A 24,947-nucleotide genomic window follows, 5' to 3' on the forward strand; every position below is an offset into this window, starting at 1 on the left:
ATCACTTCACTTGCTTCTGGACCCGATGGAGTGGGTTCTTGAGTTGTAGAGGTTCTGGATGATGATTGGGGTAGGCTACTACAGATTTCCCTCACCTCTGCTGCAGAATAGTTATTATGGTGTAAACGCTGCATGTGTCGTATCATAGTATGATTCCCAAAGGAATATTTTTTAGCAGGGTTCCCCCTGGATTGCACAGCTTTACAGATGAGACATGTCACCTTTGCAGCGTTTACTTTTTTAAAACCCCTTGTGATTTTGAAAAACTTCCATATGAAGTGCTCTCTTGGTTTGTATGGGGGATTGTCTTCATGCAGGAACTGCCTTGTCCCTTCCTCCTCTTCTTCTTGACCACCAATGTGATTTTCTGGTGGTCCTTGTGGTGGTGGTGGTGGGGCAGATGCTCCAGCTGCTGATAGTACTGTAGCCATATCTGTAAGAAAAAAGCAGGTCTTCCTCACTCAAAGAATAAAGTGAGAATGAGGAAAAAAGGTGGGGGCTTTCATCATTTGGAAAACAAAACTGTTCTGAACCAATGAAAAGTGTTATTTTCAGGTCACATGAGCCGGGCTTTCATCATTTGGAAACCAAAACTGGTTTGAACCAATGAAAAGTGTTATTTTCAGGTCAAATGACCCGACGCGCTTACGATACGCGCCCCGGGGCGCGCCCGGCGGCGATTACGTAGCGAGTTCGTATGCGCGAAGGTGCTTCCGGATGCGCTTACGCCGTGCGTATCACGCGGACGCGGCTACGCGAAACGTCACAATGATGTTTTCGTTCGCGGCATTAGCGCTAACGGAACGCTCCCCGGTACGCGCCCCGGGGCGCGCCGTAGCAATGCGCTCACCGGTGAGCGCATCAGTACGCGCCCCGGGAGCGCTCCGGGGTAAACCAATAAAAAAATTAAAATAAACATAAAAAAATAGTATTACATAATTATAAAATATTAAATTCATCATAATAAATATTACATTTCATACCTATAGAGATTTGCTATTAAAAAAACCTATGAAATTCACTGAAAAAACCATAGGTTTCACACCAGTTATAGTTAGGAATTAGCATTTAAAAAAACCTATGAAATTCACTGAAAAAACCATAGGTTTCACACCAGTTATAGTTAGGAATTAGCATTTTAAAAACCTATTAAATTCACTGAAAAAACCATAGGTTTCACACCAGTTATAGTTAGCTGGAAATTTTACTCGCATAAAACCATTGAAATTCCAACGTTATAGTTAGTTTAACTCACTATAACTTGCGCGCCTGCAATGCACTGCTGATGACATCACATATTACATCACTCATGACATGGTCAGTGACATCACTCATGACACCATCCTTGTGACAGACCTCCTTTCAGTGTAATGTAACCCTTGAAACACATATTCAACAATGGAAACTAACATTTTAAAAAAAATGGAGATACACATACCAGTTACAACAACCAATTCAGTAATTCCACCATCTATATACACATCCACTTATTCACCGACAGTTCTATATAGTCCCTCATACATATACTCATTCTTCATATGTAGTGATACACCTGTACATCCTGTTACACACCGACAGTCATCCAAAAGTTACTCACACACATACTGACACATGCAAATAAACGATTGAACATCCATTTATTTGCATATACAGCTATAGACACACACTACCACCTTACTTCTAAGGAAACTTACACATACTTACTCTCTTAAACAATCACTTATAGAAACACATACTTATTTAAACAGGAACTCTTACAATCTCTCACTCTCACATATACTCACTTCTATACATCAATACTCACATATACTACATTAAAACATATGTAGTTACTGATAAAAACACTAGTCAGACAGTCATTCACTCACTAACACACACATATACACACTCATCCACCCATACAGTCCTGCACATATGCTGTCTTCAAAACATATACAAACAGTGAGTCAGTCATTGATGCATCTATGTGCTAAGTAATACCCCCACCAAACCATACAGACACTCACATTGATACTAAAAAAAACATCTAATAACTCATACACACACACACGTAGCTACTCACTAACCCATGCAGCCACTTATACACAAAGTGAAACCCTGATACATATATTTAAATATTTAAACATTACTCGCTAATATATGTATTCACTAAGATACACTTAATAAGCCAGTTAACCAATCAATTTAAAAAAAAACCATCCATTTAGACACTTATTTACAAATACATATGTAAAACATATTTATTTTACTGAAAGACACACATTCACTGGATGGTGTCATCAGTGATGTCATGAGTGATGTCATTAGAGATGTCATCAGTGATGTCATGAGTGATGTCACTGAGCAGGTCATGAGTGACGTCATCAGCAGTGCATTGCAGGCGCGCAAGTTATAGTGAGTCCAACTAACTATAACGTTGGAATTTCAATGGTTTTATGCGAGTAAAATTTCCAGCTAACTATAACTGGTGTGAAACCTATGGTTTTTTCAGTGAATATATATACTCAAGGTGATTTATTTTTTGTGCATCAAACGGGACTACTATACCCAGCATGCTAGAAGAAAGAGGCCCGCCTGGGGCAGTATAAATCACGCATGCGCAGAGTGAAATAATTGTTTGATGCAGCCTGCGAGTGAAAGCAAGACCTTTGAAAATGAGATGTAATTTTCGAAACGCGTCAGGTCAAAGACATTGAAACCCTGAATAAAGAAGTGAGTTACTTGCCTAAAAAAACGGATGGTGTCAGTTGGTGCTGTGTGCGTCCATAAAAGCTTTTGGCATTTGTTTTAACACTTAATACACAGTTCGCCTTTACCGTGGGGGGCGGCACCATCCTGCAAACTGAATGGAGGCTGCTGTTGGAACTCTTCTGATTGAATATGCAGCACACCGACTGTTGGCAAAATGAAAACTCACGGACTGTTTGGGGTAATACTAAGGGCTCAACAATGCCAGCATATTGTTGCTACGACTCCCAGACCTACTCAAGGGGATTTATTTTTTGTGCATCAAATGGGACTACTATACCCAGCATGCTAGAAGGAAGAGGCCCGCCTGGGGCAGTATAAATCATGCATGCGCAGAGTGAAATAATTGTTTGATGCAGCCTGCGAGTGAAAGCAAGACCTTTGAAAATGAGATGGAATTCTCGAAACGCGTCAGGTCAAAAACATTGAAACCCTGAATAAAGAAGGGAGTTACTTGCCTAAAAAACCGGATGGTGTCAGTTGGTGCTGTGTGCGTCCCTAAAAGCTTTTGGCATTTGTTTGAACAATATATATTTTTTCTCGCTCCAAAAACACCTGGGCAGGGCACTCGCAGGCGGGTGCTTTACAATGTGGGGGTGCTCCCACAAATCAATTGCCGCTCCAATATCTGTAACCTCGGACTTCCATCCTGACGGAAAAAAGCACTCGCGGGTGGTCATTTGGGTTGTTTATTATACCAGCAAACAGACACTACATCAAACAGACGCGTTTCGGTACAAAACCTTCATCTATGTTTACCGCAGCGCCATCTTAGACACAGTTTTAACCACCTCTCGTGTAACTGCAATCAAAGGAGGACACGTGTGCTGTACTGAAATCCTTCTGATTCGAGCGCCATCTTAGAATGTCTAACTAAACAGTTAAGTTTATACATAATCCAGCTAATTACGCCCATGGATGGGCTGTCACTTTGTGCAAATATCATATACACACCTTATATAAGATATACAATATATACAGTCTCAAATATTCAAATATTCTATCCTGCCCTGTATGGGCAAGCACTCATTTCGCTTTAACATAGGTCTGTGTCTAACCAAAGCCAACAATACATCCTAATATATACAAGAAGAAAGAAATATGTCAGAACATCCGAAGTAGGGAGTCCAAGAAAGGTTAGAGGGGAGAAAGAGAAGAAAATGAAAAAGAAAAGTGAAATTGTTATTATCCATATATACAGTTCAAAAGCATAATGTACAGTTTCTATATACAGGGAGCATTCAGTAATGGGTATTATAGTCACATGTTTCTTTACTCTGGCTATACATTTGGGAGAATAACTTCTTTTTTGAGTAGGCTCTTTTGGTTTATTGGTTGTTTGGTTTTGGGATAGCCGAGTAAAGAAACATGTGACTAGAATACCCATTACTGAATGCTCCCTGTATATAGAAATTGTACATTATGCTTTTGAACTATATATATATGTGAGCAAGACGGTATAGCCGTCGAAACGCGTCGAATCTTTTCCTTTGCAAAAGGAAACTTTTTCCTGATCTAGACCCCACGGAGTCAGCGCCTGCTTTGTACCGCCAAAAACGTCAGGTTTGGAATGAATATGAATACCGTATTTTCCGGCGTATAAGACGACTTTTTAACCCCTTAAAATGTTTTCAAAAGTCGGGGGTCGTCTTATACGCCGGACACCAAATTTTCATGAGTGGAAGCAACGCTCTACCGACTTTGAATTTGCCCCCACGAACCCTCCAATATGACCTGGGCTCTTACTCGCGCGTTCACACTCCCTGTGCCGTAGCAGGACTTTATCCGAAGGTGTCTGCCCGCTTCACAATAGGACCGGTAATGATACATGAAGACAAGTACACGTTTACCGGTACATTAATCAAAAATTTCACATGATTTGAAAATAGTTCAGTTACTTACAGTCCCGTAGTGCTGGGAGAGGGTCTCACGGGGCATTTCGGTATTTTCTTCCTGCGTCTTGAGCCTAGAGACACAGCGGTATATGCGCTGATCTGGCGCCATAATCCTCACGTTCATCGGAAGTAGAGGAGCGTCACTAGCGCACGTCATCTACTCAGTTCATGGACATGGAAAGGGGACTGCAGAAGGTTCCAGCCGGCAATACAGTACCGGAACATAATGTTTGGAAGTGTTGGAAGTGGGGGTCGTCTTATACGGCGAGTATAGGACGAAACCTACATTTCATCATGAAAAGTAGGGGGTCGTCTTATACGCCGGGTCGTCTTATACGCCGGAAAATACGGTATATATATATATATATATATATATATATATATATCAGCAGCCCGCCCCAGCTTCCTTCCCGCGCTGCTCACTTCACCGCAGCTCCATGTCCGCCGCTCGTCATGACGCACCTGAGTCGCCGCTTCTCCCCGCGCTCCTCACTTCTCCGCCGCCCGTCATCACGCACGTCGCGGCCAGCACACAGCGTCGCGGCCGGCACTACTTTCAGGGCACTACTTTTTTTTAAATTTACGTTTTTTAAAATTTTTATCGCCTATGTCCATCTGCACACCCTGACAATTTCTACAATGTATCGGGTGTGTGGATTGGCGCTGTGGTTCCCGAGTTTACCTGGCTCAAAGGTGCGTGTTCTCTCTTTATAATAGTAGTATGGATATGGATATGGATATATATATATATATATATATATATATATATATATATATATATATATATATATATATATATATATATATCTCGTTCTCCACAAAAATACCTCGTGCACCCACGGGCGGGTGCTGTTGGCGGCTTGTGGAACGCCGCTAAACATTGTGCGAGTGTAATGGGAGAATATATACTCCAACATTACGCTGTTATTTCTGCAGAGGGGGTTAGTCCCTTGTCTGTTTTTACCAGAGTTGAGTAACTTTACCAGAGTTGAGTAACTTTATTAACAGCTCATGTGTATAGTGTCCTTGACACTGAAGAAGGCTAAAAGCCGAAACGCGTTTGTTGTGTGGTTCCTGAATTAAAAGAAACTGTTGGACCTGACCCTCCGGAGTGCTGCATTTTCTGCATAAAGCGAGAAAAATTTGAGAGTGATATATTGTAACCGCAGGACTAAGAATAGGCAGGAGACGTGTCTTGGTTATGCCTGGTTTTATTTTCTCCAGCAAAGTGTCAGTACAAGTCTTTCTTGCCGCTCCTCTCCTTGGGGATCGACTACGTTCCTGACGAGTTTTCCGGAGTACTCCCTCCTCCCTTCTCCGGACGGGGCACCTCCTTCTGCTGGGCTCCGGAGGCTCTGTTATGTCCGCGCTCGCCTGACACCAAAAAGGAAACAGAAGAGAGGCTCGTATCAGTACACAAGTGGAGTAAGTAGCAACACTCAGGGTAGGGGAAGTGACGGAATCACCCGGTGCAAGTACCAATAAGACGTGAGAGTGCGGGAGGGGTTTGTAGGGCAGGAATCCCCGGCTTTTCAGGGAATGCTACGTTTATCTAGGTTAGGCGTCTGCCTTTCTTTCTCCACCACCACAGGAAGCGATTACGCTCCTCTGCTAGCCGTACCCCTCCTGGTGTACGGCTGGGCGGCTCGTGGTGTTGGCCTCCGATCTTTTCCTTGTCGTCCGGTCCGCTCTCTTCTCTTCCTCTCGACGGCCCCAGCTGGTACTTGGGATGTCGGGTCTGTTCTCGGTTCCCTGTTCTCCGGTCCCTCCGTCTCCGCTACGCTCTCCTCGCTGATCCACCGTACTCCGCTCCTCCACTCCTCCTCGCTGCTTCCCGCCACTCCGCTCTGCTTCTCACTTTCCGCTCCTCCGGTGTAGTAACACCCCTGGGGGTTATCAACACCGCCCTTTATCGTAGTCCGGGGCTCCTCCTCCTCAATCAGGCCATCGGTCCATTTAAAGGGCCCCCACTCTTCTTCTTCATCGCAGCTGTATCTCTCCATTCCGGACCATCCTGAGGGCTGCGGGGGCTGTGGAGATAAGAGGGGGAGTCACAAATGGTCAGTTCACGCCCTGCATCTGGGCGAAGCGGAGGGCCCTGGTTATATATATATATATATATCCAACAGAACAGGAGCCAACATTGAAGGAGACCACAGGAAGTATTTGAATCTGCTTCATTTATTAGAAGTCAGGCACCTTGCTAGCAGAGTATATAGTCAATGGGTCGCTCGCTACTGACGTGGCACAAACTGTAGCCTTCTGGGATGTGTAGTGCAAGTCAATAATACCACAGTGGGCGCGCATTCATTCCGTGCAGTTTTAAAATTGTTTGCCCATGTGGGCTGATCTAGAAGGCTACAGTTTGTGCCACGCCTAACAGGGGAGGGATGATGAAGATTTAAGTGCACTGTTGCACGCCACTCCCTGCACAAAACAACGCAGCTGATGAAGGGATTGGAAACCTGAAACGCGTCCGTCGTTTCATTTGTGATTGGTCTCCTGAGCTTGGCTCTGCTAGCAAGGTGCCTGACGTCTAATAAATGAAGCAGATTCAAATACTTTCTGTGGTCTCCTTCAATGTTGGCTCCTGTTCTGTTGGATATATATATATATATATATATATATATATATATATATATATATATTCATGATGTTTTTGTAACAGCATAAATGTCTATCATAAACCCCTTTTTCTGATGCAGTATAGAGATAAAGGGAAAGCAGGACAGTGTAGCACCATAGGCTATCATTATAGGAGTTAAAAGAGACTGTGCCTTTAAGAACCGGTAGACCACCAGTATCCCAACATGCTCAGAAGAAGGCAGTTGCTTCAGTACTTTTTTCCTGCTCCTGCTGACCAGATCCTGGAGCATTGAACTCGGCCTCTTTGCCTTTTTTCCACAAAATTCTTAAACATTCTTCTAGATAACCATTTAACTCGACGTTTTGTTGTCGCTCCCTGGCTTTTTCTCTGTTTTCCTGACAAAGTTGAGGTATTGTTCACAGAAAAAAGCCGCCTTCATTTACCAAATGCGCATCCTGTGTGTGAAAGAAGGCTCAAACAGACCCTCATGAGGTGTGTATCATCTGCCTTCCAGAAACTCATGTTCCTGAATCTTATCACCACTGCAGGAACTTTTCGAAGTGCACCCTGAAGGACGGGGAGAAGATTTGCCTCCAAAGCACTAAGGAGCATCCAAGACAACAGGCTCTGGCTGAAGATGGGACCTCGGAGCAAGGGGAGAGTCAGTCCTCTACCAGAGCTCTGTCATCAGTCTCTGGAGGGCGAGCTAGAAAGAAATCTGCACAAAAACACCATAATTTTCAGTCGACGGCAAGAGTCACATCGAGGCATCATTAAAGATCGCCATCAAGAGCCACATCGGCGCCGAGGCACCATTGAAGGTCGCCGTCAAAAAGTAGATCCATGTCGACACTACAGGAGACACGGAAAAAGAGGTGTCACATTTATTCTTCTCCTAATTTGGAGTATTCCAAGATCTATTCTCTGACAATGGTCGAACCAAGTTCCCCGCCTCCAGCATCGTCATCACCTCCTTCTTCACAACTGCTTGCGCCTCTTCAAATACCTATAGAGGGTCCGTTGCCATGACCTAGATCACATTCCCGAACACCACATAACTCACCATCATAGACGGCATGGTTTCCACCGGTCAATATCTAGATATTATACAAGACCACGTCATACATCTAGAGATACTACATCCACCTGTACGAGAAACTATTCTCCAATGTTAATAGACTCTCCACCGCATCGTATCTCCCCGGTGGATGACATCACTACATTCCAGGAAGTTCTGGTATGGGGAGCTGCCAAGCTTAATATTTAGAGGTTGGCACCCACGCCCTCCACATCTGTAATAGTTGAAACTATACATCAGCGGACAACCTCGAGACCTCTATTGCCGCCGGTCTCTGACCTCTTAGAGCAAGCCTTGGAACTCTTTTTTACACCGGCCTCAGTCAAGGCTACAAAAGAAGCACCAACCTCTAGAGCAAGACTCACTATTCCTCCGCTATGATCCACCTCCAGACTCTGGTTCTCTTAGCGGCTGAAAAACACCACACTACTTCATCATCGGTACCCCCTGATAAGGAGAATAAGAAACTGGATTCTGCAGGTCAAAAAGTCTGCAGCACTACTGCAACATCAATGAAAGCAGCCAGCCATATGACAGGGCTTTCTGGGACTCCATCCAACATTTTGCAGAGCATCTTCCCAGAGACAAAGGGGAAGACTTCTTATATATAGCTAAAGAGGACTCAATGGTGTTTAATCAAGTAATAGATGCAGCAGCAGATTCTTCCCTCCTAGCAACTCATGAATACTCCCATGGAGTAGCTTTAAGGAGACACGCTTGGCTCTGCTTAACACCCCTCTAGCCGCAGTCTCAGCAAAGAATCCAAAATCTCCCACTCTCAGGTTCCACTCTTCAGAAATCACACAGATGATGAAATGGCGTGCATGAAAGATGAAATGTAAACACTTAAAGCGGTGGGTCTAGAAAGACTAAGAGAGCAGAGAAAATTCTTCAGGCCTTACCAATGCCGCAATTACCCTCAGAGGGTTCAAACCACTTCATGGCATCAAGGTTGACAACCGCAACACCACCAAAGACCTACCTTTTTATCAACAACGAAGACCAGCGAGAGATAGATAAAACAAACAGCCTGCTCAAGGGGGTAAACAGGCAACCGAATTCAAACCATGAGTCCTAGCTTTCCCCTCTTCCCTTACCCACTCCGGTAGGGGGGAAGCATTTCTCAGTATCTAGCAGAGTTCCCCACCGCCCATACCTCCGAAACCCTTCCAGTTTCCACCACCCACTGCTAAGGTCAGAAATAAACATCCTCTTACAGAAGGCGGCAGTGGAAGCCGTTCCCCCACAAACAACTGGAAACAGGAATTTATTTCAGATGCTTTCTAGTCAAAAAAGAAAGACAAGAACAAGTTCAGATCCATACTAGACCTCAAAATAGCCAATAAATGGATTTGGCGAGTAAAGTTTCGGATGCTGGTGTTACATCAAATATATCCCCAATTGCAACAGGGAGATTGGCTTTGCTCCATTGAACGCCAGGATGCATATGTTCATATTCCAATCGCCAGAAAGCATCGAACGTTCTTGAGGTTCGTGGTGGGGCAAGACCATTATCAGTACCAAGTACTTCCATTTGGCCTAAAGTCAGCCCCCGAACATTCTCCAAGTGCATGGAAGTAGTAGCTGTCCACCTCAGGAAGCACCAAATTTTTGTCTACCCATACTTAGCGACGATTGGCTAATATATGTATTTATAATGCTTTTATGACATGTATTGTCAAAATAAAGCTTTTTAAACTGATTGGCTAATAAAGGCATCTACAGATCAGGAAGCCCAACTCCATTAAAATTGAACCTGTGATCTTCTTCAGCGGTTGAGACTTCACGTCCGCCTTAGCAAATCAACACCTACCCTGGTTCACACCTTGCATTATTTGGGAGATTTCATCGACACTAAACAAGCAAGAGTGTGTTTTTCGGAGCAGAGATGCTTATTAATCCTTCTGAAGTGTCACTCATTCTCTCATGAGTCTCTCATCCAACAGTGAGGGCAGTGTCCTCTCTTCTCGGCTCGATGGCCTCCTGCATCTTCCTCACACCGAATGACTAGCTCCAAATGCGGCCTCTCCAGGAATGTCTCGAAGACCAGTGGGATTAGCTCATGGGTAACTGGTAAGACCAAATCAAACTATGCCATCATGCAAAGCACTCCCTGAAATGGTGGTGCTCCCCAGTCAACCTGCTTCAAGGAATGCCATTTCATCAGCAGGTTCCTCCTCAAACAATAGTGACAAATGCATCACTTTTAGGATGGGGATACCACATGGATCGCCTAAAAATACAGGACAAGTGGTCACAGAAGGAAATGTCATATCTCATCAATCTCCTTGAGCTACACGCAGTCCATCTGGTGCTGAAGGTGTTTTGTCCCTCGTTAAAAAGCCAATCACTGCTTGTTCAGACAACTAATACAACCACCATGTACTAACACTACAAGCAGGGAGAAACAAAATCCAGACCCTTGTCACTCAAGGCTCATACCCAGTGACCTGAAGATCATGGCAACTCCCATTCCTGGTGTCCAAAATACTCAGGCAGATGCTCGCAGCAGAATTCTGCAATAAAATTGCAAATGGGTCTTAAATTACAGCATGGTAAAATACCTCACCAAGTTGTGGTGGACTCCAAACATTGATTTGTTCGCCACTGCAGAAAACTAAAAACGCTGAAGCTTTGCCTTGAGGTACTTCCATCCAGGGACACTGGTCTGGCAAATTTCTTTACGCCTTCCCACCGATCCCCCTGATCCCGTCAGTCCTCATCAACCTGTCCCACTCAAGAGCCAAGAAGATCCTCATAGCTCCAGAGTAGCCACGTCAATAGTGGTTCACAGACCTTCTTTCGCCAGTCACAGCGTACACATCTGAAGCTGCCATGCAAACCAGTCCTCTTAACGTAATTCGGAGGTCAGATGATACACCTCAACCTCTCCTCTTTGAAATTGGTAGCATCAGCTAGAACAATACAGACATTTGAATCTGCCACAAGACTGCATGGAGATCCTCAAGGAGGCTAAGCGGCCTTCCACATGCTCTACATATGCCTTCAAGTGGAAGAGATTTTGCATTTGGTGTTCCTCTAAGAATGTGGACCCTACAACTTGCCATGAAAATGTAATTCTTCCATACTTGCTACACTTGGCAAAGTCTGATTGGCAATTCTCTTCCTTAAAGGTTTATTTGGCAGTAAGGAAAATGTCCTTCACAAACCTCTTTTTTCAAACTTTCCATCATCAATGATTTTTTTGAAGGGTTGAAGGAGGTTTTCCTTCCCATTAGGCACCCTTCACCTCCCTGGGAACTTAACATAGTTATTTCGTGAATTATGCAGGATCCTTTTGCGCCCCTTCACAAAGCGTCCCTGAAACATCTCTCTTGGAAAACAGCTTTCCTTGTAGCAATAGCATCAGCTCGTAGGATTAGTGAGATCCAAGCATTATGTGCTCGAGAATCATACACAGTCTTTCACATGTAGTTCGGAGGACTCATCCGAAATCTCTCCCTAAGGTTATTTTAGATTTCCATGTTAATCAGACCATCTCGTTACCAGACTTCTTTCAGAATCCCTCTACTCCAGCTGCAAGTATACTTAATTCTCTGGATGTCAGAAGTGGAAGATGAAGAATTGGACCATTGTAGCCTGTTCCTATAGGCTGCATAATCTTTTTCACTCTTAAGTGACTGCAGGCCTTCCTGAACATAGGCGAATATCTACACTTAAGAAGAAATATTGTGAAAAAGTGTTCCGGTATCCTCGCATGTGGGCGGGACTATTCAGTAATTATGCTTCAATGGAGATTCCCCTACAACAGAACTGGAGTTACATGATAAACTATTCCTTCCATAAAAAGAACATCAAAAACTAGTCAAGACTTTATGCTTTTGCCACACAGGGTACTTCGTGACAGCCTGGCTTATGGTACGTCCACCATTATGTGTAATGTGGGGACTATAATGCACTTGTCAATGGGCGAACAGAACACCTACCATGTTCTGCAGCAGATAAAGTAGCTAAGCAGGCCTTAAGCAAGTCCACAACTTCAAGTAAAGGAACAGAAATTGTACGTGTGCTTGCCCAATGAAGTAGTGGCCCATGAATGGTAGATGTCCATGCACACCCATTGAAAGGTTTACCTTGCAGCAGCTCCACTGCAGCCAATTTTCCAGTCCTTCACTTTTGTGTGGTACAACAAAAAGCAAGTAGGAAAACATAGGGCTGGCAGAGATGAGCAATGAGGACAGTAAACACTACTCTCCTGCCACATTCATTGCTTAGAGCAAACTCCACCATGACAACAAGGTTGAGTCTTTATAGGAGTTTCAGGAACGCGATCAGCAAAGTGTCAATCCTGCAACCTTGCCATTGCTTCTGTAGCAGTAAGAATTTCAATGACTGTCAACTGAAAGTCATAGAAAGACATGAGTCCTCCCATGTTGGTCTGGCGATAAACATACGCCTTGTATGTTGCCATCTGGATCAGGTGGGTAAACAGCTTCTTATACCAAGTGCAGGTTTTACTTTGTGCATTGTATGGCTGAAGAACTTGGTCAATCTTATCCACTATACCCATGTACTTGTCATAATCAAGTATAAAGGTGGGCTTGAGAACTTCGGCCATCTGACCTCAAACAGTGATAGAGAAGGTCCGCACATCATGAATTGTGGTGAGCACGTACCCATCACGCCCATCGGAAAACTTGAATGCGAGCAGTTTGAAGAAACACAACGCAGCGCTTTGATTTTTTTGGAGCTTCTTACAAACCAGCTCCTTCTGGAATCCTTTGCATCACAAAGAACTATACCACATGCCACAGTGCAAGCTTCGTACAATACAGTGCAAGCTTCGTACAATTCACTGCACATCTCTACTCCCGTAGAGAAGTTGTCCACATAAAGGTTATAATCTTTGTGAAGAAGTGTCTGGACAAGCTTTCATACAATCTTTCCTGTGATTCCTTGCGTGGGACTGCAAACTACAGGGTTTAGAGTGGAGTCCTTCCCTATTTACACTCTCGGGCTGTACACTTAGCCAGAACGGGTTCTCACACAACAAATACAAATTGATACCATAGTGAGCTCTCGTTTCTTACAGTGTACTGTCCGAATAGCAGACACCCTTAGTACAGGATTAAGAACTCATCAATCTCTATATTCTTTCCAGGAGTGTAAGTCTCTGGAAACTTGGCTGACAAATGTTCCACCGCAGGCTGATTTTTTGAACAGCCTGTCATGGTCTGGATGGTCTCATGGCAATGCAGCAGAATTGTCACTGAAATGCAGCATACGCTACAATAGCAAAAAACAATCGCTACTGCAAAGTTCTGGGTTACTCCAAATGATTCGAGTAGACCATCACGAAACAGTTTGAGGACACCTTGTTTGAAAGGGGAGATTCTGATTTTCTTTGCCCACTGAAGCGGGAGAGAACACTCATCTGCTCCTTCCTTCCTGCCGCTGTGGTGAGGAATCTGTGACGTCAGCGTGCCTCGCGGAGGGTGGTGCAGAAAAAAGGGCATCCATTAAAGCCCTTCCCAGTGTCAATCAATGGCCAACACCTGCACTGAGCAGGGAGTGTGGCCAAAAGGTTGATACCCATTTAGAAGCTGGCTTCACGGAATCAGTTTGACAGACGCGAGGGTTCCATTTCAGCATAAACTTGCATTCCTTCCCAAAACACATGATGAAAAGAAAACATAATTGTATGGTTTGAAGGATAAAGCTATGTTCCTTCCATAAGAATTGTGACACCATGCCTGTCCCAACAACTCACCAGGCGTCTTCTCTGCTAGTTTCAGTGTTCTATCTCTTTTTAGAGAACGCTAGATAAGTGTCATCTGTCAGCTTTGCCTGGTCCGTGAACCACATCCTGTACCCACTGTTTTATGTTTAAAGTAGGCAGTTTGAAGGAGATACATAACGAATATGGATTAATAATTCATTGATCTGTTATTTGAAAAGAATACATTTAAAAAAATTGATATTTCACTACCTTTTCTATTTCCTCAGAGCGGGGCCTCTATTGACCTGAGCGAGTGCCAGGCGAGGTGAGGCCTTCCCCCATAAATTCTTTGGGTGAGTTTCAACAATCAAATATCTGTTCTAAATGCGATTAAAGACCACTATATATGATGTTTATTGTATACATTGCTGTTTCTCATTTCTTTGCATGTATGTCTCGTGTCTGTTGTTTCTATTTTATCATACAGGTGAGAATACATTGACCTACCACGTGATATACGGTAGGCATTCACATAGTTTGTGGTTCTCTTGACAAGTGATTTTATAACTTGTCCAGCATTTGTTGCAGTAGTATTTTATATCATAGGTCCTGAAGAAAGCCTTTACAGGCTGAAACATGTCGACCAGATCCATCTGATTGATAGTAATATTTGTTTAATACTATCCACATACTGTTGCTTTTAATATTACCTCTGTGATGACCCCCTTAATAAAGTATGTTGCCTTGGCATCACACTAGGTAATTTTAATTCACTTTTTGATTTTCTTTCACACATTCTTTCACTGCAACTCCTCCCATCCAGCCATGTCATATATACATCTTTTCTGTCACTGGAGGATCTGTTTCTAGGGCTCCTCACAATATCTACAGGTGAGAGACCCAGCAGATACCAGTTCTTGTACAAAAACTCCCAGATGACGAGTTTCTGCCAAGTGGTGGGCTGATGGGAATATTTCTGTCTTGTTCTCACACTCTATTCCTCTTTATGCAGACACTTTTTCGTACATGCACCATTTTCTGGAATTGGCATACAATATTGAGCCCACAGTAGACCTCCAGTATCCCTTGTGTTTTTGTCAATAGTTAGATTGGGGGATAGGATACTTTGTAGGTTTTTAATTTTGCTTCCCCTACAGACCCTCTCACACAGTTGTTCTTTGTCATTCTCATCTGTAGTCAGCTCCCCAGGCACATGACCCCGCCTCACCCAAAGTCCCTGGGGGGCACGAGCAAGCCAGAACCCCTCACAGCAGTATATTGAACAATCCAGCACTCAGGCTGGGCCACCAGACGTTGTAAATCCCAGAGTCTCCGAGGTCAGCGCATGGGACAGCCAAGGGCTCCAACGGTGATCAGGAGGCTAAAGGGCACCCCAAAATTGCCATAAATGTACCAGCGAAGGGACAAGTGTCCAGGGCCTCAGCGGGACAGCAACTAGAATGAGCAGTTAGAGGAGGTCTCAATTGTCCATGGCCCCCAAGGGCAAGGAATCAAAGGGAGAAGTTGTTTGGGGGAAGAACCGTGTTTTTCACCTGGTAGCACTACTTCGCCATGAAGCGATCCATCGGTGGGCCGCCTCCCGTAAATTAAAGCACTTGCGCAGCACAGCAGCCTCACAGTGCGACTGAGTGTCCGCAGGCAAGTGACCCTGATGTTCTCCCCCCGAAGGTCAGGAGCTTCTCCCTCCAGTGCTGCACAGCCTATCAGGGTAGAGTTTGGCCGTCCGCACATCAAAGTCTCAGAGAGCTAGTGGGCTACTCTCCTTAGCTGCTCTCCGCCTAGGGGTCCCCCACACAGCAGGCTACAGAAGTCAACGCCTTCCTCTCCACAGCAGCACAGTTTGCATTACAACAGCAACAGCCCACTCACCGGTCCAGGGCCCACAGCATTTAGCCATGAGGGGGGGTGAGGGGGGTTTGAGGGGTAGGCAGGCAGACCGTTCACTCACCTGCTACTGCCCAGGGGCAATCCCTAAGGGCCCAGCCGCTCCGCAGTCCCTGATGAGGCTTGCCCCCCACCTCTACTGGCTGCCCACCCGTCCAGACGATGTTGTCTGACACAGTGACAGCCGAGGGTCACCACAGCCTCCATCCCCAAATGCCGCATCATTGGCTTCAGCTGACAGAGCCTCACGAGTTGGCAGCCATCTTGTAGTTGGGTTCACTAGCACCCCTCTTTACTGCTTATCTTTCGTCAGCCCTGTAAAGCTTAACCTTGATTACTAAGTCATACATATATCAGGAAAATCAGCAGGCAGTCAAGTCTATTGTACCAGCTGACATAGTGATTTCTTTAACGCCAACATGACTTTGCTTATGATATCCAGAACATCTTGAAGTTTATTTTTCAGCAAGTTGTCTGTGATTTAAGAACCAATGAATTCCTCCTAGAAGTGCTGATGTGTTTGCTGTTTTTAGAGCCAAGGTGACACAGATTTTGTAGCCCAGTGTCAACCTTTCAGCTCTCTTTATCTAGGGGTATCAATGAGGAGGAATCATTTATTTCTTTGTGAATGGAGAGACTCGCCAGATCTACAAGAGGATTGTTTTAAAAAAAATAATAATAATTAGGGATGCTATTTCACATTTACTTTGGTTTCATAGTTGTCGAGGCAAAGCAGACTACATAGCCGCAGAGCATGAAGAAATTGAGACTAAAGGAACAAGTAGCTGTGACAATTCTTGTGGTTTCATAGTATTTACATTTACAGAGATTGTGGACGTTTAATTTAATGAGTCCCCTGAGTAGGGCATCTTGGAAGGTAACCATATAACCAATCAGTGACACTCATCGTTGGTCAAGCGAGAGCTAATCGACAATTTGATCCTCAGGGGGTATCTAAGGAAGGATCATCCCTCCAAGTTCTTGGCCATACATGGGCAATAGGATTATCTCTATCTGAAGTCTGATGAGGTCCTCAAAGGGGTGCTGCCATGGCAGTGTCTTGTGGGGACAAGATTTCTTTCTTTTTAAAGGGATTCTATCAGTCCTGAAAGTTTCTTAATGTTCTTTTTCAGAAGAGTTGGATACAAATGCCTTTTTCCTAAAAGACTTTTTGATTAATGGTTAGACTCTGTTGATGGCATACAAGTGCCATAACACTGAGCAGGACCTCCACCTCAATGTCAGAACCATGAATGTTATGATGTGATCATCTTGAAGCTGATTGGCAGTGTTGAGTATGTAGCGGCCAATGCTCCTCTGTTTTCTTGGACACCTCCTTGACAGCATCCATGGCTGTGTTAGACACCACAGAGGTAGAAGAGAAAGCTGCCCAAGGCAAGCCTAGGTCACATATCCGCCTACAGCAGAAAGGAAGCTCTGGAAAACGCTCTGCCTCTTATGAGGATTATCTGTCCCTCTTTAGTGCCCTCTGGGGCATTTTCTGGAAATAGGGGTATAATTCGGCTTTGTGAGAATCTGGAAGGCAAACAATGTAGAGAGCATCCAGGTCCACTTTTTATTGGCACACTTTATGAACAGTAAAAACAGTGACAACATCCCTGATAGCGGAGGAGAAAAAATCTCTCTCAAAAACTATGAACAGGGATCATGTCTGGAGAATACAAGAAACAAACTGCCAATAAACTGTCAGAGCTGTGTGCACAAAGACAAAAGAGCCAGTCTTAACTGTTAAAAGCACTCTGCAGTTTCTCCAAGTAAGTTTATGATGCTTATCTGCCCACTATGTTCAATTGTCTTTCATTCTAAAATAAAAAGAAGTAGAGGGAGAATTATTCGTTTGGGTCGGGGGACTCTGCAATCTTCATTTTAATAGGCTATAAATAAAAAAGGAGAAAAAAAAAGACTTTAAATTGGCATGAAACTAAAAAAAAAGGTTACTCTTTTAATGTGTTTCAGAAAATCACTCAGGGGTACATCAATTCAGTACTTCGTATCAGTGAAGATCCCACAATGGACAATATACACTGCACTAGGCATACAAAATGAGCCAGGATAGTCCATGACGAAGAATTAACAGATCTTTGTATAAGGGATGAACAGATCTTAAACAGATGACGAATGGGTCTGGTACACCTCAAATATCAGTGAGATATGGGAAACAAGTATAGATGTGGGCAGGCATGCACATTACATCTAGAGCATGTAATAGGCTAAGAAACAAGATTTTGAGAGAGAGAGATCTGTGAGCTGTGCACTTCAAGAACGATGTAACCCGACATCTATAGAGAACCTCTATGAGAGCTGCCAGGCAGCTACGGCATTCAGTAACTATTTGTAAAATATGTGATGCTACACAGTTAACTTCCCCCACAAAATTAGACCGTTTGCGGCCCTCGTACTCCTGCTGGCCAAACATGCGATCGCTCTACTATGGGGCCGCAGGTCGATACACATGCTGCAGTGTTGGATACGCAGCCTGGCCTACTGTAACACTAAATGTAAATGTAAATGTACAGGAATTTATATAGCGCAAATCACCAAGCGGTTTCTAAGCGCTTGCTTAGGGAACCCGTCCTGGTATTCCCCTGTGAGATAACCCCGGCAGGGTATCCGCAAGGTGAAAGCCAGGCATCCCGCCGCGAGGGGCCGTTGTGGAGATTAAGCAAGCTATTGCCCAGAGTCGCAGAGTGCGAACCCGTGAATCGAGTAGGCACCGGAGCGAGAATTGTCGAGTCCATGGACATTTTAGGACTCAAGACCCCGCCGAGCTGGGAATTGAACCCTGGTCCCAGGCTGACCTCTGCTTCCAGGTCTGCCTCCTCTAACCAGTGAGCCACACTTCTCCACTAACAACGAGGTTTATGCAAGTACTGTAACTAGCTCGTCCCGACCAAAAGATATATGGGGCCCGTTTAGATCATACATGGAGAGCCTACGGCACACCGCATCCACTCAACTGAAAAGAGGATTAGTCCCCAAGGCGTGGGGTGATGAGATCCTCCCAACGGTACTTCATTGCATGCATACTGGTTTTTTTCTTGCATATGCAGGAACAGCTTATATACTGCCTAAAACACTTGTGGGGGATTGTTAGAGATATAGGGCTGGTGTTGTTCCTGTTTGCCAATTGCGAGTCCCGCAGAGATATACTTGTGCATCTGTAAGTAAAATGTTGGACAATGTTTACTTTTGTGCTGTTCACTGTCTTATAGGTCATATGAAGTTGTAATCTGTTGCAGCACATGATCGCTCATGATATCTGTGACAAGTGTACCTTCATTGCTATAGATGCTGTAATGGGATGATAATGAAAAATAAAGTTTCAACAAAAAAGAAAAATGTGGTTTATGCAACCGCCTATAGTGATCCACAAACTATACGCAGTTCACATGAAAAGGAAGCAGGATCTTACCATCGAGGGCAGCAGTGTGAGTTTTGCCAGGAGCAATAGTTCGGATCTTGTAGAACGAGAGCTGTTTAGCCAAGGTGAGTGAAGTGGTATAGGGAACCTCATGGAAGGCCTAGAAGAAAACAGTAGTAGATACATTAGGACAAAGAATATTACAAAAGGGACCTCTGCTAAGCAGAGTAATGTACATAGCTTCTTGCTAATCTCAGTTTACACATTTTTGAAGGCACAGCAAGAGGCAGTGTTGCACTTGCTTGTGTCTTGTAGCATGACTATTTGATCCTCCTCAACCCCATCTCAGCATTTAGGAAGTAATCAACTTCACAGTCCTAAACGGCATGATTTTCATATCTTGTAGTTGGCACATAATTCAAATCATGTGAATATAAGAAAGATTCAACATAACTATCAGCATGCAAAGCTTGAATGTAGTTTTTTAACTAAAGACAACAATATTTTAAAAAAAGTATTATTTAGCTATAATTACTAAACTAAATGCTCTTGTACTATGAACTCTGTAAGAACAATAAGCCAATTTCCACTAACTCGGTTGTTAATACCTGGTATGAGCAGTTACAATATTAGATCTGTCTGATAATAAACTAATCATTACAAGCATTTACACATTCTCCTCAGTTAGTGTATTTGGTACATATAACATTAAATACAATTATGCCCGTTTATTCTGTACTCCCTAGTCTGCATTGTGCGAATTTCATTGATAGTCAAACTAACAATTCCATGCTGCATACCTGGAACCAGGAGCATTTACCCTATATATATTGACAACTGAGTACAAACACAGAGTGCTAGTGCTCATATGATGAGTTACACCCGTTTGGGACCTATCGAAGTTACAATTTTGCCCTGAGTCTGTAGTATAGTAAAAGAAATTAAGTACATGACTGAATTACATCACCTAGGTTGCAAGAGGGGCTGAAGGTGTATAAAAATGCAGCCTGAAAATTCCCAAATGTATATCGAAAGGCCAAGAAGTAATAAGGCTGAAAGGGATGCTTCAAGATATGAAAGTGGAAGATGAGAAGATTTAAAAACAAAAAAGAAGAGTCTTGTCTCAAGGAAACATCCTCCCATGCAGTCTCTGAGAAGATGACGGATCCTAAAAAAAAGGACTCAGGATCGACCTCAAAGTTAACGAAGTCCAGGGGATTGAAGCCAGCCTCCTCACCGTCCTAAAATGGCAAAATGTCATCAACACCAGATCTTGGCATCAAGACATCTGTCTACAGAAGAAAAGACTGACTCTATGTTCAACAGCGTAATTACCACTGTCAACTTTGAAGAAAAGATGAACAGCTGCAAGAACCCCATCGTTGTCCATAAGGAGGGGCAGCCATCAGTTGAGATCAAAAAAGCGTTTATCTCTGTCAAAGTCTAGCCTCATTCCATTCGCTGTTGAGCAGGTCCAGAATGGATTTGTCAATCTTCATCCACATCTATGCATATTATAGTGATTGACATCCCCAGTCTCAATAGCCTCAAAAGGATCCCGGCTTTCTTTTTCAAAGCTAACCTAGTGTTATTTTACTTCTGTGCCTCTTCACTTTAGCCAACTTCTAGGAAAACGTGAATTGAACCAGAATCCATCATCAGGCCTCTGTGATGCCTGTAACTCAGGATCCACATCCACATCCACTACTTTTAAGACCTCTAAGACAGCATACCTTTTGAGAACCCTTTAAAAGAGTCCTTGCTTTGCAGCTCCTATTGCCCTATTTCATTACTCAACATAGATGATAAAATCTTCGTCGTGTTCTGGCGGCGCGGCTGAATCCACTAATGGCGGGGCTGATTGACCCGGATCAGGCAGGGTTCATTCCCACCCAACAAGGAAGAGACAATACAAAACGACTCCTACACCTCATGGACAGCACTCATAAATCCCACAAAGAGGCCATTTTCCTGTCCATAGACGCAGAGAAAGTGTTTGACAGGGTGCAGTGGAATTATTGGATACATTACGTAGCTTTGGGTTCGGGGCACGCTTCATTTACTGGGTTCAATGCATATACCACTCTCCCCAGGTCTTTGTTAGGGTAAACTGGGTGTTTTCAACCCCCTTCCTGATCGCAAGGGGTCCGAGGCAGGTTGCCCGCTCTCGCCCCTCCTGTTCACCCTCTATGTGGAACCTTCCGCCCAACGGATCAGAGATCAGCCAAGCATTCGGGGGCGACACCCACAAAATAAGCCTCTACGCGGATGATGTCATCTTGTCTCTTGCCGATCCCCTACCCGAGCACGTGCAGGAATTGGGAGTCCTTCAGAAGGATATCGGGTTTAAGGTAAACTTTAGCAAGTCCCAGGTTGTCAACTTGTCTTCCCCTCAAGCACACGTCGACCTACTGAAAGAAAGATTCCCGCTGCAATGGACCAATTACTCGATAACCTATCTGGGTATCCTCCTTGTCCCTACACTATCACACGTTTGAGCGGAATTATTTGGTGCTGGTTGAGCAGACCACGAAGGCACTAGAAGGGTGGTCTAGACTTAAACTGGCATGGTTTGGGTGCATAGAGGCGGTAAAGATGACGATCCTACTGCGGATTCTCTATCTCTTTCAGACTCTTCCCTTAGAGCCTCTTCCAAAAGCGGTGTGTACCTTGCAACTGGCCATTAACAAATTTGTGTGGGGAGAAAGAAAGGCGTGCCTGCCCATATCCCAACTGGTACGACCCAAGAGTGGGGGAGGTGTGAATTTCCCATGGATCCATAGATACCTACAAGCCTCCCACCTTCGCTAGGTCTTAGAATGGAACTGCTGCTATCCGAAAAACACTGGACCTGCATGGACCAGGCAGGAGCAAACATCTGGAAGGAAGTGTGGCTACCACGTAGGCGGACAGCATGGGGCCCATACTCCACCCCGGTTTCAGTGGCGACGCTCAACCTCTGGGACACAGTGGCGCGCAAGAGAGGGATTACAACATTCCCCTACCCAATGACCCCGATGGTAGAGAACCCAGATTTCCCATCATGCTGCAAGTCTGAGGTCGTACAATTCTGGAGAGAAGCTGGTTGTAAACACCTGGGCTCCTTATTTGATCAGAAGGGCATCCTCTCTTTCGCCCAAGTGTGCCAGGATTATAACCTACCCGACACAAATGGGTTCTACTATCAACAGCTGCGACACTGGGCGACTTCGGCGGCCTGTCTGCTGCATGTCTCTCGCCGGCTTACCCCTTTCGAGTTGTGGCTAATGTGCAAGAAAATGATAAACACTTAATTGCGGAGCTCTATGCTTTGCTTGCAGCGGGTCAGGACAGGAGGCGTACGAAGGTTCAGCTGCGTTGGGAAGAGGAACTAAGGAGGACCCTTTCGGATAAGGAGGGGGCGAACATTCATTATGGGGCGCATCATCCTGCCTATAACACTGCTGGCACGGAGTCTGCGTTTAAGGTCACATTATATTGGTACCTCACGCCGGCACATATCCACCGATGGGATAAAAAACGCACAGAGAAATGCTGGCGCTGCTGTAGACTGGCCGGCTCGCTGGTGCATCTGCTCTGGCACTTCCCGAGGGAGGTTAGAACGATTTTAGGTGAAGGTGCTGAACAGCATAGACGCTGCCTTCGAGACTGAAATTCCCCATTTCCCGGCATACACACTACTAGGGCTTTCAAAGGCGCTCACGTTCCCTTTGCGCTCTCTGAGGGGCAGGCAAATGGCCTTGGCATTATTAGCAGCACGGCAAGCGATTCTAGCGAACTGGGGTACTCCTACGGTACCAGATCATTCAGCTTGGCTACACAGACTCTGGTCGATCCTAGCCATGGAACGACGTACGCTAGCTAGTACAAGATCACAAGGGCAGAACTTATGGAGAATTATGGGTCCCATTCATATCTTTACTATCTAAAGAACTTAGAGAAGTAACGTGTCCCAAATTGCTACAAATCTTACATCTGATCCCGGTGGCACAGGACAAGGTATTGCCCCGTACATAGTGTGGGGAGTCCTAGGGTGGAAATAAGCTATTGGTGGTGAATTGCATAACATGATCCAATAGTACAGGGGGCTTTCCCTTATTCTTTCCTTTCGTGGATTGAGGGTAGGGGGGTTTTGTCGCTCTATTTTTTATGTGCCTGTAGTGATGTTTATTTTGTTCTTAGTTAAATGGATAGACTTGACCAATCCGGATATCGCTGCCAGCCCCCGGGTTGTAGTCATTGAAGCTTTATACCTTTGTTTTATGCATTTATCCCATGCTGCCGGCCAAGGTGGTCGTAGGCACACAGCTGTGTGTGGTCGGTCCCACAAACGAATACAAATATTTGTTGGCCAAAGAAACCATCAGCTGAACGTACCCTTGGAAACTCCAGCACTATACTAGAGATCTTACAACCGAGGGCACTGGAAGTGGGGAAGTGTTTTTCCGCCTGGCAAGAAGAGTAGTAAGGGTGGTCCCAAGAACTTAACTCCAAAGAGGCCTGACCGGTCACAAACAAATGTTAGGCCTTAGCCTTTGTCCCCATAGGCTGGGGAGGGGATGCTACCCTCAGAACTGGTTTTGGTTGAGCACAGAGGAGGGGACTGCTTATTACCCAGGAAACACCTCTGGGTGGGCACACATGTTCTGCACAAAAGAAGGGCTTGGATTTTGAAAGTTGGGGGCACTGTAGGATTGTTTGTGGTAGAGAAAACGGGAACTGCTGAAAAAGTGGGTAGAGTTGCCTCTGGGAACTTTTAGCCTATAAGTTACTGAGTGCCCTACTCACAAGGTGGTTCCAGGCATAATTTGTGGCATACCCATGCAGCATTCCTTTGTATTCTTAGCTCCTCCTGTAATCATGTCAACAGTGATGCAAGGGCACAGCAATAGGGTACCAGACTGCAGAAGAGGTGGTTACATTTATTTTATCTCTGACAGAAGAGTTATTGTTAGGTCCTCTATCACATCTCCAGCAATGTAATCCAAATTAGTATTTTAGGAGCACACAGTGCAAGGTATCTTGGTGGTATCAAAGTTATGAGACTTGACAGAAAACTATAGTCTTTAAATAGATAGGAAGAGAGGAGTTTTTAAACGTTTCCTGAAGTAGGAGTGCAACTGTGTATATTTAGGCTAGAAAGGCATATTGTTCCAAAAAATGTGATGCTGCCACTCTGAAGGCTTTATCCTAGAGTAGTCTTACCAGATTTTGGACTAGGGCGGAGCAAGTGGGCAAGCTTGAATCTGTGAGCCAATAAGGAAAGGGGAGCCATGCTGTGCTAGTTTGTGAATGATGTACAGCTTTTTTAAGGGATCCGTTTGGCTGCTGAAGCCAGTTAATGTTAAAAAGTATTTATTGAGCGCACTGCCACCGGTTGGTTTCCTGGCGCTAGAGTAGACAGAGAACTAATCCTGAAGGTGAGAGGGGAAAGGCGATCAGTGATACGCTGGTTTAAAAGCCATGTTTTTAAGGTTTTCCTAAAAGACTTGAGATCCGGGCATGACCAGATCTCAAAGGGGAAGGTGTTCCAAAGGCGAGATGCAAGAACAGCAAATCTGCAGCCACCAGAGCGTTTGCGTTTGAAGGCAGGTGTCTGGAGGAGGGCTTGGTGCGCAGAGCCCAGATTGCGGGAGGGGGTGTACCTGGTGAGGAGATTGTCTATGAATTTA

The 24,947-nt window shown here is 44.6% G+C and overlaps 1 protein-coding gene across 1 annotated transcript in view; it reads right to left on the minus strand.

Moving 5' to 3' along the window:
* NEK9 (NIMA related kinase 9) overlaps positions 1-24,947 on the minus strand; it is a 341,543-nt gene that overhangs the window by 127,615 nt on the left and 188,981 nt on the right. Inside the window, exon 15 of the mRNA XM_086937511.1 lies at positions 19,327-19,435. Within this exon, the coding sequence (XP_086793637.1) occupies positions 19,327-19,435 (109 nt within the window). The remainder of the gene's footprint in view (positions 1-19,326; positions 19,436-24,947) is intronic.

The sequence above is a fragment of the Lissotriton vulgaris genome, chromosome 9, assembly GCF_964263255.1.
Source record: "Lissotriton vulgaris chromosome 9, aLisVul1.2, whole genome shotgun sequence".
NCBI lineage: Eukaryota > Metazoa > Chordata > Amphibia > Caudata > Salamandridae > Lissotriton > Lissotriton vulgaris.